Source organism: Apteryx rowi, unplaced genomic scaffold (genome assembly GCF_003343035.1).
Source record: "Apteryx rowi isolate R43461 unplaced genomic scaffold, aptRow1 scaffold_225, whole genome shotgun sequence".
In the NCBI taxonomy this organism is placed as follows: domain Eukaryota; kingdom Metazoa; phylum Chordata; class Aves; order Apterygiformes; family Apterygidae; genus Apteryx; species Apteryx rowi.
This window is the reverse complement of record NW_020448586.1, coordinates 769,364-787,624: the sequence shown is the minus strand read 5'-3', so window position 1 is coordinate 787,624 and position 18,261 is coordinate 769,364. Positions and strand designations below refer to the sequence as shown.

Below are 18,261 nucleotides of genomic sequence, written 5' to 3'. Positions count from 1 at the left end.
AGAGGTCCCCGGGCCTTCCCCAAGGGGTAGGACTTCACCRCCAGGGCAGCCTGGTGGCTTCCCGAGGTGGCACGATTGCCAAGTCTAGATGGCAGTGAGGAAAGGTCTGTTAGGGTGGACATGGAATCCATAGCAAATCTTTAGGACTGGGTGTTTCTGTGCTTGGTGGAGGAGCTGGGAGCAAAGCTGGAGGGTTTATGGTCCTTCAAATGTGCAATGGGGTAAGCAGAGCACCCAGCTCCACCCAGCCAACCTGCAGGGCTTCCCGGCTCTGCTCAGCCCCGGTTCCAGCTGAGGGCTCAAGGTGCCAGATCCCAAGGAGCTTGCTCAGCTGCTGTGTGTTGGCTGCTGCCCTCCCACGCAGGGGAACAAATGGGAAGAGGTGTGTGGGGACAAGGGCCCATGTGCGTCTCGAGGGAGCTGTGCTTCCCTGGGTGGTGGGGCTGGCTCCTGGGCTGGCCTCTCTTGGTGTCCAGCCTTGCTTTCCACGCAGGGGAAGCAGCTTGCTGACATGGCGAAGCACCTCGCCTTGTGCCCTGTCATGTACAGCGGCCTGGAGAACATGAAGCAGCTGACGGGGCTGCCTGGAGGTGCCCCGCTTTGATGGCAAAGGCGAGATGGAGGAGTACTTCTGGGCTGCTGGCGTTCCCACCATGACCATCCGAATGCCGTGCTACTTTGAGAATTTCCTCTCCGTCTTCAGGCCTCAGAAGACCTGGGAGGGAGATGCCTACATCCTGGGTAAGATGGCACCTCTCACTCACCAGGGCTCTGTCCCTTAGTTCTTTCCCTGCTCCTGCTGTGCACAGGCTCACTGAGGAGTGGAGGAACCATCCCCTCCATGAGCTCCTACACAGTGGTGGGAAGCATGGTGGCAGCCCTGGTGCTCCTGTTTGCTGGCATGGGAACTACCTGGGGGTTTTGCCTGAGAGAGCAGTCATGTCATGCCTGACTGCTAAAAATCTGGGCTACAAGCCCGAGCGCTGACCTGTGCCGTGGCATCTTTGCTGCTGGTTTGCCAGGATGGTTGTACCACTGGTGCAGGTTGGCACCAGGGCTGCAGGGTTGCCCTGGCAGCAGTGCAGACCGATGGCGAGGAGAGGCCTGTGGCAGCCTGACTGCAGAGGGTTGTGGTGCATTGTGGTCCTCCAGACCTGTTTGGTTGCCCGTAAGAAATGAGGTCCCAGTCCTGTTTCTGGTGCTGGCAGCTGCTGTGCAGATCCCAGAGTGTCATTTAATACCCCAGTCCCTGGAATTGGGGTGCTGGAGCTCACAGGTGGGGCTGCAGATCAAGACGAGTCATGATGCTGGTTGGGCAGTGGAGGCCATGATCTCTCAGCTCAGCCCTGCGAGCGCTCTCGTGAGTGGCCGTGCCGGGGCAGTGTTCTTGGCTCTTCCTGACCTCGTGTTCAGAGGCCGAGTGCCAAATACTCCAGCCGTATCTCCTGGAGCTGGCCTCTCTCCAGCAGGGCTGTGCTGTGGAAAGCTCTGACTGGGCTTGATCTCTCTCCCTTCCAGCGCTGCCCGTGGAGGACACCCCCATGGTTGGGATGGCGGTGGAGGACCTGAGGCCTGTTGTGCTTGGCCTGTTGAAGTCCCCAGAGGAGTGGATAGGCCGGGCGACTGGGCTCAGCACCGACAAGCTCACCGTGACAGAGTATGCTGCTGCCTTCTCCCAGCACACAGGCAGGACTGCGGAAGCCACCAAGGTAGGAAATGTCCCTTGGTGTTTATGATGCCCTCGGGGTGAGGGAACCTGGGATCAGGGCCCTGCGGCTTGTCTGGAGGTGAGAGTGGGTCAGCAGGGGGAGCAGGTTGACAAATCCTTACACCTTCCCAAGAGCTGGGTCCCTGCCCTGGCTGTGCATGGACATGGCTGTTGGCACCAGCAGAGAAGCAGCACAAGGGCCTTTCCCATCTGTCCGTCTGGAATAGYGTTGGGGGGGGCTCCCATATGTGGGCCAAGTGCTGACAGCAGTACCCCCCTTGGCAAAACAAATGTCCTTCTGCCCCGGCAAAGCCACAGCTCCCTGCCCAGTGGCAGTGTCGGGAGCTGCCAGGATGGAGAGCCCTGATACCTGGTGTATGGTTTGTTACAGCCCAGTCTTGGCGTTCAGGATATGTCTCACTGCCCCCGAATGCTGCTGGAGCAAGTGCTGGGACCAGAGTCACCTTGTAGGCATCGTGTCACTGAGACAGCTCCTGTTCTTGGTGTGCTCAGCTGCACCTGGGCAGCCCCATGCTTGGTGTGGACACGGAGCAGTACCTGAAGCCAAGGTCTCCAGGAAGCCCTGGGGCTGTGCGGTCACTAGTGAGGCTATAGACGACTTACAGACCAGGCCTTTGCTGCTTGCCGCATTGGATTGGAGCGGGAACAAGCTCCTGAGTGTTTGTGCTGCATGAAGGATTTCCCCACAGCCGCCATTGCCACTGTCCCCCTTTATATCCTGGCCTTGGAGGAGAGGTGGACTAGGGTCTTCATCCAGCCTCCCACCAGCATGCTCTGGCTAAGGCTTTTCTCCACCCTGTCTTCTTACTGCAGGGCTGTTGCCTCCTTTATACAAACCCAACTGAAATGACTTGTGGAGCAGCAGCAGTAAAAGAAAGGCAGATCCCACCTCACCAGTGGAAATAGCTTGACAGGCTGCTCTGCTGTTGTTCACCTTCCTTGCATGGTTGAAAAGAGAGAGAGAGAGAGAGAGAGGGGGGGGGGGGGTGTCCCTGTGAAATGCCCCAGCCCTGTGAAGCTCCAGCCTCTGCCCTGTGAAGACATTTTCTTCCAATTCTTTTCACAGATCTCAGGAGTAGGAGAAGCAGCTTCCCTGAAGCCAAGGAATGGGCTAACGTGTTCTGCTTCTATGCCCTGAAGCCAGACCGCAGCATGGASCTGACCCTCAAACTCAGCCCCAGGGCCTGCACCTTCCATCGGTGGCTGGCAGACAACAAAGCTGCATTCTGACTGTCGCTTCCCTCTTCTTCCCCCCCAGGCTTATGCAGCAGGTATCAGGTGCTGACTAAGGTGAGCTACACTGAGCTGCACTGTGTTTTCACCAGTGCCCTGGCAAAAGTCTGACCCTACAGGAACATGTGTGGGAGCAGCATGCTGATGCAAGAGGTGGGAAGAGCTTTGCWACATGCACATGTGACTTTAACTGCTCCATTTACTGGAGACTGCTTCAGGACAGTGTACTTAGAGTAAGAGGAAAGGCCTTACACCTTCCCAAGAGCTGGGTCCCTGCCCTGGCTGGGCATGGACATGGCTGTTGGCACCAGCAGAGAAGCAGCACAAGGGCCTTTCCCATCTGTCTGTCTGGAATAGTGTGGGGCRGGGGGGGCTCCCATATGTGGGCCAAGTGCTGACAGCAGTACCCCCCTTGGCAAAACGAATGTCCTTCTGCCCCAGCAAAGCCACAGCTCCCTGCCCAGTGGCAATGTTGGGAGCCTGGTACACTTGCAGGCAGACAGGCAGCAGAAGTGCTACCTTGCAGTTTGTTCAAGGCAGTGTTTAGTGATGCTGGGGTGTTTTCACTTCCATAGGGTTGTGTGTGGTTTTCCCAGGATTGCCCTCTTTTCTGGGCATGAGGATACAGCACCATGTGGCACGCTGCCTTCTTTTTAGTGGCTCTGCACCACAAAAGGCCAGCACCTTCCCTGCAGCCAGTGCAGATACCCACAGCAGGCCAGAAGCCGGCTCCTAAGTAGAGAACACTGGGGTCCCTCCATGGACCAAGTTCACGCACCCCGGGTAAGCAATGCAGCACGTGCTCAGAGACACCACGTACTGCATTAGCGGCAGTGCCCTCAGCACCATGCTCACAGCCTCAGAGACTAAATGCATGGTGCTGTGACATCTGCACCGTGTTAGCCGAGAGCCTAATTCCTCAAGCCCGGCAGCTCTTAGCAGCTGCAGCCTGGCCTTCTGGCTCCCAGATTGTCTGCAGTCATCGCCCGTTAGCTGAGCAGAACCTTTGCAAGTTGGGTCTTTACATGTTGTTAGAAACTCCTGTCAGTCTTCTGCTAAGAAGCATTTAAGGACCATAGAATTTAAGACCCCTTAAAAGCACCCTCCCCCCCCCCCTTGGCTTATTGACAGTACCCTCAAGGCTCTGCTTACAGGAGAGACCAGGGACATGGCAGCCACGTCTGTACTTTGAGTACTTTGTGGCCACAAGGTACTCAGACAGCTAGATATATTTTCTCATCTAGAAAAGACCTTCATTCCTTGCCCATGTTGCTGGGGAAGGGAAGAGAGTTAGAGCCAAACCAGTGCAGTCAGGAGTCTGGAACAGTAGATGAGGCAGTAAAGCACAACAGGTGTTAAATATCTTTATGAAGTCAATCTTATTTACATGGATACAGATTCACTTTACAGACAGTTTAATCAGGAGGCAACACGTGCTTTATTTCAGCAAATTAAGAAGGGCAAGACTATGGCATGTCCTTGTTTAACTGGTTGATTAGTGGGGGGGGCTTGATGGTACCTGCAAGTTATAACTAGTAACAGCTGGCTACAGTAACCATGAAAATACTCACTGCAAGAGCTCGACTCCATCTGGAAAGAGTGAACCACTTCACTTGTATTCTCACACATGTAGGTACAATAAGACAATGATTCTTAGACCAATCATTTACACTATCTGTGTTGCCAACATAAAAAAAACAAAAAAAAACCTTTGCCCCAAACTGGAAAAGGGCCTGGTGGTAACGTAGCATAACAATTGAACGCTGCAGCCATAGAGGTTTTTCAAAGAGCTGCTGTGAAACTTGTACCAGTTTCGGAGCAACAGCATTTGTGTTGTAACTTTAGTTAACTTTGGGGGGGGAGGGAAACCTGAGGCAAAGCGCAGATTCCATCACTGCTCTTTGTGCAGGAAATCAACAGGCCTAGGAAACCCCAGATCTGCTGACGAACCCACGGCAACTGTGCGTTGAGACATCTCTGCCGAGGGGAGGCAGCCCGCTCTAAGAAACAAGACAGCTAGAAGGGCATGGGAGACTGTCCTGAAGACAGGGTCAAAAGTCACTGATGCACCAAGTCTCCTAGGAGAAGATAGGCAGTAATAAGCTCACCACACGTCTAGCACTCAGAAGGGCACCCGAGTGAAAGCAGTCATCTTGGACTCCATACAGCAAACTGTTCCACTCTGGGCTGGAAGGACAGTTTTTATTTTAGATTTCCACTGTTTTGGATTCTAATTAATACCTCAATTTTAATTTTTACCAGTAGGACTAGAGGAATCCAAGTGAACTTCCAGCAGTGGTAGGAACTGTGGAGCAACCTCAAGAGGTGTCTRTGCCATTACTGCAAAGACAGCGTTTTCCTTTGCTACCATTTCCTAGGACAGCAGTTGCTCACGTCACCGTGGTGGTTGGTGCCTCAGTGGTTTGTGGCCTCTCCAGCTGGGATTTCTCATTGTGCTGCTGATCGACATCCTTTGCTCTCCAGAGCCCGCTGCCAGAAAGATTCAACCCCGACTGCAAAGATGATATGCAGCTGCTGGCTCTTAGTTTCCAGTAGAACGTTTCCCTGCAGTTGAAGGAAGGGAAATTTCAACACTTCCTGAGTGAATCAGCCTAAGGCACACAGCCCCTGCAGAGTGTTTTGCAAGCGCAGGAGCTGGAGAGCACCTCCCCACCTGACTTCGAATCACACTGTTTGCCACAGAAAACTGACAAGTCTGAAGCATCTTATTCATGCCTAAAGTGGCAGGAAGCTGAGCCCCTGGAATCCAAGACACCACAGCCTGTCACAGCTGAATAGATAATTTCAAGTCTGCAGTGCTCCCTCACAGCAGCTCAACGCTGATTAAACGGCACCTGCATCCCAGAGTTACAACGCTGCGCTCAGGTTGTGCGCCGTGGGCTTTGTTACGCTTTACAACAAAGAAATTCCTTCCTGGCAGTTGCTGGCACTGCAAACCCAAGGTAGGGCAAGCCAGGCCTGAGCATACGAGCGCCAGAGACTCTGCAGGCCCATCTGGGCCTCCCAGCAAACCCCTGCTTTGCCAGGCAGGGCTGCTCCGCAGCGGCAGCTTCACTAGCTCATGGGAGCAAGCTCACTGCTTTGGATCGGGTACAGTCACTGAGGGGCAAGTACTCCCGGGAAGCAGAGCTGCAGGGGTTAAGAGAGAAGGGCCAGCCAGCTCCTTGAAGATGTAGCCAGCATTTCCCTCTCTGTAGCAGCCACAGTGCAATTTAGTCCGTGGATTTTTGCTCCAGGTAACACAGGACAGCTAGGGCTTTTCATACTAGTGGCTGGAAGGCCTGAGGCTAAGAGAGAAGCAATGCTGTGCTTCTGCTTCTTCTACTGCCCAATAAGAAATGCAAGTTCTGCTTAGCGTGAGGGGAAAAACAACAATAAAACACAAGAGGCTTCCTACCTCAGATGGGATATCAGGAGCTAAACATTTTCTTAAGTTTGGTAAGGAATCCCTCCTTGTTCTCCTCAGCCTCAGGCCTATCCTTGCCTGCTTCAGCGCTAGCCGTGGCCCTGCCACCTGGACACAAACAGCAAAGGGCTGCCATCAGATACATTCCTCAAACCACGCCAGCTACGTCTCCCACCAGCAGTCAGCACCCTAGACAAAGCGACAGGGATATTTTAGACTGGGAATGGAGGCTGGTAAAGTTTGAAGTCAGCTGGTTTTGCCAGCATCCTCGTGTACAGGCCTCTCCTGTGCCTCATGTGCCAGTGAGCTGTCACTGAGCCACACTACTAGGGCTGCCTGGAATGACAGCAATGCAGAGCCCAGACCCCAGGAGTGGAAGAAGAGAACGTTAGCCCAGGTAAGACTGTTCCCTTCCCCTCTCTCAAGCCCTCCAGCTGACCAAGGGAATTCTGGTTTTGTACAGTAAAGGCAGGGACCCCAAAAAACTTTGAACACAAGCATTTGGAATTTAGAGACTGCCGCTAAAAGCAAACAATCAGATTAACCACAGAGAATAATGACTTTATGGAAGAAAAGGCTATTTTGGTGGTCTCTGGAACACTCTGCCTTGCCATTTCACTGTCTGTATCATGGCCCTTTCGAACAAGGGTGTGTGAAGTCAGACTGGGAACTCAGCTCATGCATTTCTCATTCAATGCTTGACAAACAGCATCAAGGCATAAATTGAACTCTGAGGACAAATGCAGCAACAGCTTCCTGTCAGGCATTTAGCAGCTAGCTGTTCAAGCTCTGTTATTACCAGTTTTTTAGTAATCCTGCTTGGGCAGGCGAGAAAGTTGCACCAGGATACACTACAGTGTGAATTTAAGCCACGTGTCCCAAAACATCTTCCCACAGATTCCCATAAGAAACATCTCTGTTTAGTTTGTTGCTTAGAAAGTTTCAGGCTAGAATGAAAAAGGCCACAAGTATTTCAGAACAAGTGTTTATCCAGACAGGGAATTTTAGAGGGCATCAACCAGCTAATTTTCCTATATAGACAAACCCAGAGAAGTTTTCTGTCCCTCTGAGAAGTGGCTACAGCAAGAACAAGAGAGACCTTTTTGCTTTTTCTACACTAAAAGCATCAATAACAAAATCATCAAATCCTCCTCAAGCTTTCTTTGCACACAGAGAAAACACAAAGTCCAGTMCTCCCCATCCTCCCACACCCGACTCTCAAGTTCAGAGTGATGCAATGGTGTGAAATACTGCAGCCTGCAGCAAAAACACGCCTCTGCTCAGGGCATGTTCTGCTTCCCAGAACTAACTTCCCACACTCAACAACAACCTGWCTCGATACTGCAAGCTACTAGTATTGTTTTTAATCCACCTTGTTAAGTGCAGTAAAACCTGTCAATTTTATGTCTTAAAATCAAATCTATACTGCATTTTCCCCCTTTGGTACATAAACATCTTTAAAAAGCTGTGGTGAAAGATTTGTGCTTAGAGATCTCGCCCCTTTCCCCCAAGATTCACCCTTAATGCTCACCTACAATGGAAAAGACAATCCATTAACTGCCGTATTATGAAAGCGCTATGGAACATAATGCTGGTAAACATATGGCACACAGCTTTCCAATATACTGAACTTTCCTGCATCAGCCTATATTCCTCAGGATTTGTACTGTGAAATGGAGAGGACTTGAATTCCCAGACTCTCACCTTTGCTTAGCTGTATACAGTCTTAAATCCCCTTATAGGTTTCTACCATAAAAATAAATTGCAACCTAACAGACTTTAAGAATTTCATTGTTCCAATATGAGCAATAAAAATTCTCTAGCAGCAAAAGACAAAGCTGTTGCCTTAATGTTCTGCCATATATTTTATGCCTTTAGCTCTTATTCATACCAGATACCTCACCAGTGAAACTTAAAAGTACACAAATTTTTTGCTGCAATGAAAATTTTAATCTGGAGCTGAAAGAGCAGCTTTACAAAGCTTCCACAGACTTCAGTCCCTCCACTGTGCTCGATGCTGTGTACTGACTGGAGCCAACATCCAGCACCAGCTAATACTTCTGTCCGAGACTCTCCTATATGCACTGAATAGAGCGTAGAGTGATGCTGACAGCAGTATTTCCATTCCGCTTTTAAGGAGTAATTTAGAGCCCAAACCCCAGGAGCACCACGGGCATCTTCCATCCCAAACAGCTATTCTAGGTTTTCAAAGCTAGTGACAAACGACAGAACACTCTGCGAAGGTTTTTCAGAGAAGTTCCCCACTGAATCTCACTGCAGTTGTTCAGGATATTACTGGCAGATGTCCATGACATTCCTGTGCTGAAAGCGACTGTCCCGTGGGGGTCAGAATTAAGAAACATTCCCGCCGAGGTCAGGAGTGAGTGCTGAGAACTTCAGCTCGCACAGAGAACTGAGTTGAAGCATATTCCCTTTTTCTACCCCTGCTACTAAGACAAGTTATTTCTGGCACAGGGATAAAAGCAGGCAGCTAAAGGCATTCATTACCACAGCAAGATTCACCAGAACTTGTCAAGGCTCTGGGGTATCTTAAAGGTAATGGTACCCTGCTCTCCGTTCATGCACAGATTTGCCCAGTAAATACTGGAGTAATGCTTTCTCCACAGAGGCTATTTCCCTGCTTTATGCTACAGCCTATTAATGTCATACCAGTAAAAACACCTCTCAAAATAATATACTCAGTTTGTGCTGACATGCTGTCTGAAGGTCACCTTGGCTCACCTTCCTGCCCTTGAATCCTCGGGAAGCATTCTGCATTCCCACACCACCTCCATGAGAAAGGAGCACTAATTCCCGCTGCTTACCTGATGATGTATTTGTGACTCCGTTCACTGTGCCTTCCACATCTGCCTCGTCCTCAGCATAGCTCATCATTAAAGCTCTCTGGCGATCCGTCAGCCTTCTGCAGGTCAGACCAACACAGATTGTTGGTTACCGCTATCTTTATGGAAAGATGTTATCTATAGGCTTCCCTAATCTGGCAGCACACACAAGAGGCAGCTACTGGAAGTACAAGATTAATACATCTGAAATACACTGGGAATCCCTCTGGTGCTCTTAAAATGAGCACTCTATAAAGAATAAGYGCTAGTGGAAGAGGAGTGATATGACCCACTGCATTTCACCAACTGCAGTAAAAAAACCAAAGTCTTTTGAAGTGCTAAGAACCACATGGAGCCGCAGCAAAACATACATCTGGCAAGGGGAGCTCAGGAAACAAACTCCCCAGCTGAGTGCAGCAACACAAGCTATAAAGTTTCCTTCACCAGTGGTGCAGAGGTTCAACGAGCAGTCTGAAGAGCAACTCCAAATGACTTTAGTTCCTTTAAGTTGCCGGTATAAAAGCAGAGGAGTGTTATAAGCCAGAACACTGATGTGTAATGTAGCTGGCATCTGGACAGAATCAGCAGATAGCAAGGCAAATCTGCAGGTGCAGAACTACTTACATAGTTCCAGGGTTTAGTATTCTTACAGCTGGCTTCCCATATTGCGCCTTTTTTTTTTTTTTTTAAACAACAAAAAGAAGTTTACCTCACATGAAAATAAAAAGTGGTGTGAGAAATTAATGAACTGGCATCTGACCAAGGAACACTCGGAGCAGATAAAGCAATGAGACATTTTCATAAAATTTCTCTGAACTTTTTTTTGCAAGGAGTTCAAGATTTCACAGAAACTTGTATTACATCTACTTACTGAGGAACTTTTATCTTTATGTGAATGTAGTGGTCTCCATAGCCGTAACTGTTAACTTTGGGAATGCCTTTCCCACTCATTCGAATTCTCTGGTCTGGCTGAATACCAGGGGGTATCTACGAATAGAGAGAGTCAAGTTTATTATTTTATTTTAAGCATTTCTATAGTAATTATCTATTTCTATAGCAGGCTTCAAAATAAGATGGGGAAATCTGGTATGTTCATGCATCTGGACACATTCAGAGGCTGTCAGTAATGATGAAAAAGCTTTTGAAGGAAAGACCAAAGAACCCAGAACAATTTAGAAGACCTTAGAAAGGACTTCTCACCGTTCTCTGAGACAAGATGTAAGTAGTTGTAAGAGAAAGGCTTTACCCTCTCCTCCCCAGTTACTAATTTATTGTGATCCTTTCCTTATCAGTAAGGAGGCAACATCCAAACACCAATGTTGCTGTGACAGGCGCTTAATGCCCCCGACCAAGCAAAAAAAAAAAAAAAAACAGCAAAAAAACCTGATATGTGGACCAAGTTGGACAATATTTATGAACATACAAAAATAGGCCAGTTTATCCAGGAGAATCTTACACATGAGACAACACTAAAAATCATCCAGCAGGTTTTCCCAGCACTCAGCAGCCTGCCATTTTTAGCAGTGCTTTACCTGTCCAACAATCCACACAGCCCTTCCTTTCCCTGTCACTACATGGTGATATGAAAGGAGATGTGACCAAGCAGGTCACAAATTACCTGACAGTCAATACTGAAGAAGTGTGAAACTTGATACTAGCAGACTTGGGAGATTTGCACCATCTTTCCAGCAAAGGAGGAGTTTTTCTTGTCCTACATTACGTTATGCCACAGCTCTTTTACATAATAGAACTTACCGTGATATTGATTGTCTCATATAAGCCTTGACACCTGGCTGTTCCTCCCAGAACAGCCTGTGCTATTGAAATAAGGAGGTCTGAATGGATATCTGCTCCGTTTCTTCTGAACACGGAACTTTTTTGAACCTAAAAGGCAAGCGGTTCCAAAGAGTAATGAGCAGAACAACATGAAGTTCTCATTGCAAACTGCTTTCAAAGTTCTCAGAAGAAAACATACCAGAATGCTGTAGTCAGACCCTTTACCATCCACAAACTGCATGGCTAAAAAGTCTAAGTTAATGTTTAGTCATTTAGAAAAAAATAGATACTGACATAACCTTAATTAGCTAGAGGCTTAGGAGGATGTCTGCTTCCTATCTCAGCAACTCCCTCCCCTAATCCAGTTTAATTCATCAGTRTCAGTACAATTCTCTGGAAGACAGAGAAGATGCTGTCTTGTCCAGTACCCTGAGCAGGGGGAAGCCAGAAAAGGCAGGTAAGCACCTTGGCAGCAGCATCACAAACTGGAAAAGAACTAAATTCTCCTTCACCACAACAAAGGCGCCGAAAAAAGTTCTCTCCTTGACAGAGACACATATGACAGGATACGTGCAGGAATAGAGGGCTCCAGCTACAAAGGATTTGCAAATCAGCACTTAATGTGTATTTGCAAAAGGGCGTTTTACCAGTCAGCTCTTCAGCGCATTCCTGCGGCTCTGCTCAGGACTCACATCAGTGCAAGCAGACAGCTCCTCAAGCCTCCAATTCAAAGACAGAAGGCATCAAGAACCCTCTCTGTATTTTGATGCATATTACCCTAAAGCCCTCATCCCAGAACGCGCAGTCCAATTCTTTACGAACAGACTTAACATTCCACCGTTTGTTACAATGCAGATCTTCTGCTATCTCAGAAAGTTCAGGCGGCTCATATTACTTCAGCTGTTTGAAAGGATCAGTTGCTCTTTCCCCTCCTGTTCCCCACTCAGTCAGACTTCCCAGGCAATTGTGAAGGGAACAAGCAACCAACTTAAATAATAAAAGCAGCTTACGACATATGATGATACATACCCTGAATGTAATGAAAATTTCTTTCTTTCCCACAGGCATTCGAACTGTCTGCCCATCCTCAACACCTGCAGTTAGGGGGAAAAAAAAAACAGGGAATGTTATCCTATTTTACCTGGTATTATATTCCATATATTACTTAAATACCTACAGCCTTTCTGTTCAGACCTCTTGCCATCCCCCAAAGCCTGCCACCACAGCAGCACCCGCACCTCCAGGAGCACGAGCCACAAGACCTACCAGTGGGAAGCACAGTAACACTCTCCACAGGAGCCCAGGAGCTGCGGCCAAAGGAAGGAGGTGTCAGCACACGTTTATAGCTCAGAGCCGATCGCTAAGGTGCCAGGCAGATGAGCACCCCTACACAGGCTCATTACTTCAATCCCTAGCGAATTCTTTTGGGAAGTGAGGAACCAAGGAACACTGGACGGCCTCCACAAGCTACAGGAAAATTACACGTTGCTCACCCAGGATGGTCTTGAAGAAGCAAATTTTCAGCCCCACTACCCATATTATCTTCTTTGCTGAGAAAGGCAATCAACACACTCTCTGTGAGCCAAATTAAGGCTTTCAGGATTCCCCCTCCAACTTTCTTTAAGGATCAATGAAAGAGTCAAGTCAACAAGACTTTTTGAGAGTTCCACTCTTCAACGCCTGCCTAGAAGAATCCATGCAAAATCCAAAACCTCTTCTCAAAAAGGGCAAATATTTTTATCTACCAGATATGAACACATCACCGGAAAGCACTTCTTATTACTAATCCTTTCAATTCCCAAGCTATCAGTCCTCTTTGTTCTTAAGAAAACTTCTCTGCAACAAAGCTTCTTTATGTTGCTCTGGCATTTGTCAGGGAGCAGCCACGCTCTAGAGGCAAGTTAGCTTAGCAAAAATAACTACAGCCACTTTTACAGATAGCAGCACACAAATACAACACTAACCAGCCGGCACAGGAACTATCACTGTCTTCTTCTGTTTGGTTTGTCCTGTTCCTCGACATACCACACACGGTGTTGTTATGATGGAACCTCGACCACCGCATCGCCTGCACGTAGATCGCATCACAAAAGGGCCCGTATTTATCGTTTCCTAGCGAAGAAAAGCCAGATTGTATAAACATTTGGTATGGGGCAGCTACTTGTGTCTTCGTTTTCACAACACCCCTGGCAGCGGCCCAGCACATGTGAGTCCTTCTGACTGCACACGCAGCATGACAGGGTTCAAGGATAATGATATCCTTTTGCAAGGGCTGCAGCAGAAAACCAGCTCAGAAATCCTATGAGGATGCTGCTTGTAAGAGGCTGAACAGATGCTACCCCTCAGACTACACCTGCCTATGAGTCCTATCACGTGTCCAAGCTTCGGACAGTGCCAGTCCCTCTAACCTGACTGTAATCTCTAACACTCACAGGTTACCCATTTTATCATGAACTTCATGCTTTGTTAAAAAGATGTCGTTCAGCATGTAACTCTGTCTCCTCTAACAGAGGGTGAAGCTCAGAAAGTTTATTTCGCTCATGCAGCTTAAATGGAGAGCCTTGACTTAGAACTCAGCTGTTCGGAGGGTGACACTTTCACAGTCTAATACCAGTCCAAGAGGAGTGAAGATCATGCTTTATTGTATGTTATCTTCTGAAGTCTCCTTCCAGCCTACATTTGTGGGATCGTATATACATCTTTAGATTTAAAATTTAAGCTCCAAGACTCTGCAAAGATCAGAACCAAGCATATTTGTGGCTTTGTTCCAGTTATTTTACCTAGTCTCACAGTGTTATGAGCATAAAGGGGGCTGATTGTAGAACTCCATTCCAACACCTATGATTTAATTACTTTGAAAGAGAATTAAAAGATGTATTAAGAAAGCTTGAAACGGTAAAGAAAGCATTGTTTGGACCAATTCCTCTAACTGGATTTATCAAGAGACAGCAGTCAGCAAGCTCTTTTAGAATACAGCTTATAACTAGAAGAGAATAGGACATTCACAAAGCAAGAAAAAAAGTCTGTCCCCTGGTTATGTTCCCTGGAGCTCTGACACACGAGGAACTCATCTTTCCCTAAAACATGCTTTTCTCCTACCCCTTCTGTTTCCCCATGAAGTCAGCATTCTTTCTCCAGAGTCTCAGGTAGCATTACAGCACTGTCAAACAGGGATTTTGTTTGTTTGTTTGTTCCTATTCAATTTTTGAAGTTTCAGAAGATTCAATTTATGTTACCACTAAAAACCATCACTATGTGAGCACGTGCCTCATGACAAGGGGAAGGGAAACAAAGTGCTTTTCATCTCTAGAATATTAAAGGAATTTAACGCGTAAGTGGGGACAAAGCTCCTTAAAGAGCTGTCTCACATGGATCTACAAGCATCTGTATTTTGAGGAATCCAAAGACAATCCACTTGCATGAATTATTGCCAGTGTTCAGGAAAAAGTCATGGAGACTAACTGTGGACTGAATGTGAGAATCATCTGTCAGATGGAAGTACATGAGGAAAAGCTTGCCGTTTCCACGGGCCAACTACATCTGTTTTGCACAGAAAAGTATTCTGGTCACAGATTGCTTTTCGGTACCCATTTTGATGCACAGAAATCGAGAGCCTCAAGGTCGATCATTTCTTTACTTACTGTTAAGTAACATGTATCTTGTTATTTCATGATTATCCTTACACTATCATTACCTTCCTCCTCCCTTCCCCCCGCCCCTTCAAAATATCCCATTTACTGCCCAAGAATTTCAGAACTATTACATCATACAGATATGGTATATTGGGCATATGATGCCAGGTGATCCACCCCTCAAGGCTACCATTTTTATGTGTCCAGAACACATCTTCAAAATAATGAAAATATTCCTAGTACATATTAACCTCAAGTCCTCATCTGTTAACCTGGCTTCACCCAAGATAAGCTGATGATTATAGAAAAAGTTTTTCAATGTGGAAAGCGCTAACTTGTCCCAACAACAAAAAGCACAGAAGAACCTGTATCTTAAAAAGCACTTACCATGCCAGTACCATTGCAGTAGTGACACCGCTGCGCTTTGGTACCAGGTTCGTGCCCTTTACCATCGCATCGCTGACAGGAGTCATTGATGTTCACCACAATCTCCTTGTTAACACCTTTTGCAGCTTGAGTGAATGTCAGTTCCATGATATACTGTATAGGAAATATGAACATCAATCTACAACTGCTAAATGATGGGATCTTAAGTAGACTTAAGTCATCTTAGGTCAAATATCAAACAATGCTTAAAATGTATCCAGGTAATGGAGTGGAGGAGAAATGGATGGATACACACATGTTCTGTCTCATTTTAGGAAGCAATAATCTGTCTCACTTAAATAAAAAGGGGTACAAAAGGATAGCAAACGTCGCAGGAAAGACGATTACACCAGTCTGATGAGCAGCTGTGCAACAGAAATGACATTTAAAAGTAGAAATGAAGAAAAGATGACAGTAAAAATAGAAATCACATATTTTTCTGCTCTTAAAAAAGAAAAAAAAAAATACTACATCTATAGGCCTTATTTAACGAGAAAACAGTAAGCGTGAAGTCTTTCAATGCCAGTGAAAGCACATGCTCTTCCTCAATAAACTCTTTACCTGGCAAGGAGAGTAATCAGCAAAGATTTTCTACTACCTCCTGGGTATCTTCCCACAAAACAGAATATTCTGCTTATAATAAACCCAGAAGTCCTGAATACCAGACATATTTCTGAAGACAGTGAACAAATCAAGAGCATAAATACCTAAGAGTGCATTTAACTGCAGTACAAAGGAAAAACAAAACCTCTTTCTCACGCTTAGGCTTCATTACAAAATTAAGCCAATTAAACAGTCAAATCAAAAGCTGGAAGGCTCGTTTTACAGTTAAAAGTTATTCTGTGGCTTTCAGCATTAAAGTAAAGTACAAAACAGACATATGTAGATCAACTTACAGCCTATACAATGATGAAAATAGTTTGGCACCATTAACTGGTGTCAGAACACAGCAGATAAAGCAGCTGAAGTCCAGGAAATATATTCTCTCTATCTGGAGGCATACAGCTTACTAAAGAGATGTGACTCTTGGTATCGAAGGCCAACCAGCACCCACACAATGGGACACATTTGCATGCTGACATACCCAGAAGCAAATTCTTTGCTTAAGCTTATACCCAGAGCAGTGAGTAACAGACTAGCATTTCATGTAGTTTTATGTTCTTCATCTCGCGTATTCAGAAAATAAACATATTTCATCCATACCTCCTGTGGCTGGTCAAAGACACTCTGAAAATCTCCAAAAGGGGATCCTGAAAACTCTCCAAAGATTTTTCTGAAAAGTTCTTCTGGATCAATTGATGGCCCGCTGCTCCAATACTGGCGTCCAGCACCTGCCGCACCAGGATCAAAACTAGCTGTACCGTAAGCATCATATTGCTTCCGCTTCACTTCATCACTTAATACCTTTGAGGTAAAAGAATGATACCGTCAGGACACTGTACAGATCCGGAGCAACAAAGCTAGTCCTGGACAGCCTATATCTACACAGTCACATCTCTCAGGAGAATCCAAGGCTATATGCATTACAAGCCCCTTCTCCAACCTTCTTCATGACGTTAGGGAGGCTGGCCCAGCTGTCATGGTGAACCGAATTATCAGAAAGCCTCTTCTTCCATCACCTCTCTCACGTGTCATTGGGAAAATGACAAGATTTTGCTAATTCATAATAAGCAAGAATAGCTTACATTGTATATTAGATCATTAAGATATTGCATGAAAGCCAGCAGCAAGTGCTGGAATAAATTTGAAAGCCTATGAGAGTCGAAACCAGCACAAAAAGACTTCTGAAGAAGCTGAAGAGCAGGAAGAAGTGGGGGCTGGGGCAGGAGGGGGAAGCAAAGTGGAATATACCTTTTTCTCAAAAATCTAGGAACTACTGACAGGTTTTTTTGTTTGTTTAAATGGACCAGTAATTCCACTGCCGTAATCAGCTTTCCCATCTATACCAGTCACTCATTACTGAGAAAGACCACAAATTCAAAAAGGTCAAAACACATTTAACTAAATCAAATATTTGGGCTAGATAATAATTTCCCGGTGGTAATAAAGGCACCACTGGGGCAGAGGCACTGCTCAAGGCTAAAATACAACAGATGAAACAATAGCCATAGTTTTATAGAAAATTCACACAGAGAGAAGAAATATTTTCCCCCATCTACTCCAAGTGTTCTTCCAGTCTTTCCTCCTTTTCACAATGATAAACCCTGTATATTACCTCATAGGCCTCTGCCAGCTGAGAGAACTTCTCTTTAGCTTTGGGGTCATCCTTATTTGTATCAGGATGGTATTTCTTTGCCAGCTAAACAACAAAAAATTAAATATCAGAGACAGAGAGAAGTAATTTGCTTTAGTATATCTCAGATGCCAGGAAAAACACATGAGACAGAGCTTGGTATTCAACATCTGTATTTTAGGGAACTAAAAGCATTCACTGTCTGTATCATCCCACTATAAGGAACCAAAAAGCTGTCCCTAGTAGACTGCTATGCAACTCCCTGAGTAATTCCAAGATTTGCCATAAAGAGGCCTGAGAGATGACAGCACAGAGCATATATGCAGGAAGAAAGCCCTTTCAGAGAGATCCCCAAATCTAGACAAGGGCTTAGCTTTCCTACTGCTGCCTCAGTTTGTCTCCAGTGGGACCAGAGAAAATACGTATTTTTTCCAGAGAACATAAAAGAATATTAGTAAACAAAGATCCCTTGGGGGGGGGGGGGAGTGTTTCCCAGGATCTAAGATCCTAAAGGCTTTCAGGTCTTTCCAACACCAGCGATGCTGTCGCTAGCTATGTCTGGCCTCCCTGGCTATGGGCCCTCTCCGCCGTGCCTCCCTCCAGCCCCGCAGCCCCAAAGGCCCCGGGGGGCTCYGCGCTCGGGCGGGGGGCAGCGGGGCCGCCTCCCCGCCAGCCCCCCGGGCTGCCGCAGGGACGTGCCTGGTAGTAGGCCTTCTTGATCTCCTTCTGGGTGGCGGTGCGGGGCACCCCCAGCACCTGGTAGTAGTCCTCCTTGGCGCGGGCCGCGGCGCCGGTGTGGAAGGAGGCGGCGGGCGCTGCGGGGAGGCGCCTCGTCCCTAGGAGAGAGGAGGGCAGAGGGGGAGGCGTGAGCGCCCGGGAGGCTGCGGGTGCGCGGCGGGGGCCCGGGGCCGGCGAGGAGCCGGGGGCAGCGGCAGCACCTGGGGCCGGGCCCAGGACGGAGC

At 47.2% G+C, this 18,261-nt stretch overlaps 2 protein-coding genes across 2 annotated transcripts in view; one reads left to right on the top strand and one right to left on the bottom strand.

Moving 5' to 3' along the window:
* Window positions 1–498: 498 nt before the first annotated feature.
* Window positions 499–3,573, top strand: NMRAL1 (NmrA like redox sensor 1). The gene is made up of 4 exons (XM_026065303.1): window positions 499–741; window positions 1,519–1,709; window positions 2,796–3,019; window positions 3,538–3,573. The coding sequence occupies exons 1-3, from the start codon at window positions 618–620 to the stop codon at window positions 2,865–2,867; spliced, it is 387 nt and encodes a 128-aa protein (XP_025921088.1). The 5' UTR covers window positions 499–617; the 3' UTR covers window positions 2,868–3,019; window positions 3,538–3,573.
* Window positions 3,574–4,310: 737 nt separating this feature from the next.
* The window catches only part of DNAJA3 (DnaJ heat shock protein family (Hsp40) member A3), a 15,562-nt gene continuing 1,611 nt past the window's right edge, over window positions 4,311–18,261 (bottom strand). Inside the window, exons 3-13 of the mRNA XM_026065228.1 lie at window positions 17,999–18,135; window positions 17,282–17,365; window positions 16,270–16,470; window positions 15,028–15,180; window positions 12,973–13,120; window positions 12,038–12,102; window positions 10,988–11,116; window positions 10,104–10,219; window positions 9,215–9,312; window positions 6,381–6,497; window positions 4,311–5,527 (exon numbers count right to left, since the gene is read on the bottom strand). Of these exons, the coding sequence (XP_025921013.1) occupies window positions 6,394–6,497; window positions 9,215–9,312; window positions 10,104–10,219; window positions 10,988–11,116; window positions 12,038–12,102; window positions 12,973–13,120; window positions 15,028–15,180; window positions 16,270–16,470; window positions 17,282–17,365; window positions 17,999–18,135 (1,235 nt within the window). The 3' untranslated portion in view covers window positions 4,311–5,527; window positions 6,381–6,393. The remainder of the gene's footprint in view (window positions 5,528–6,380; window positions 6,498–9,214; window positions 9,313–10,103; window positions 10,220–10,987; window positions 11,117–12,037; window positions 12,103–12,972; window positions 13,121–15,027; window positions 15,181–16,269; window positions 16,471–17,281; window positions 17,366–17,998; window positions 18,136–18,261) is intronic.

Coding starts and splice junctions, on each gene's coding strand:
- NMRAL1 (XM_026065303.1), top strand. CDS start 618: ATGGAGGAGTACTTCTGGGCTGCTGGCGTTCCCACCATGACCATCCGA. Junction 742..1,518: donor GGGAGATGCCTACATCCTGG/GTAAGATGGCAC, acceptor TCTCCCTTCCAG/CGCTGCCCGTGGAGGACACC. Junction 1,710..2,795: donor GGACTGCGGAAGCCACCAAG/GTAGGAAATGTC, acceptor TTCTTTTCACAG/ATCTCAGGAGTAGGAGAAGC.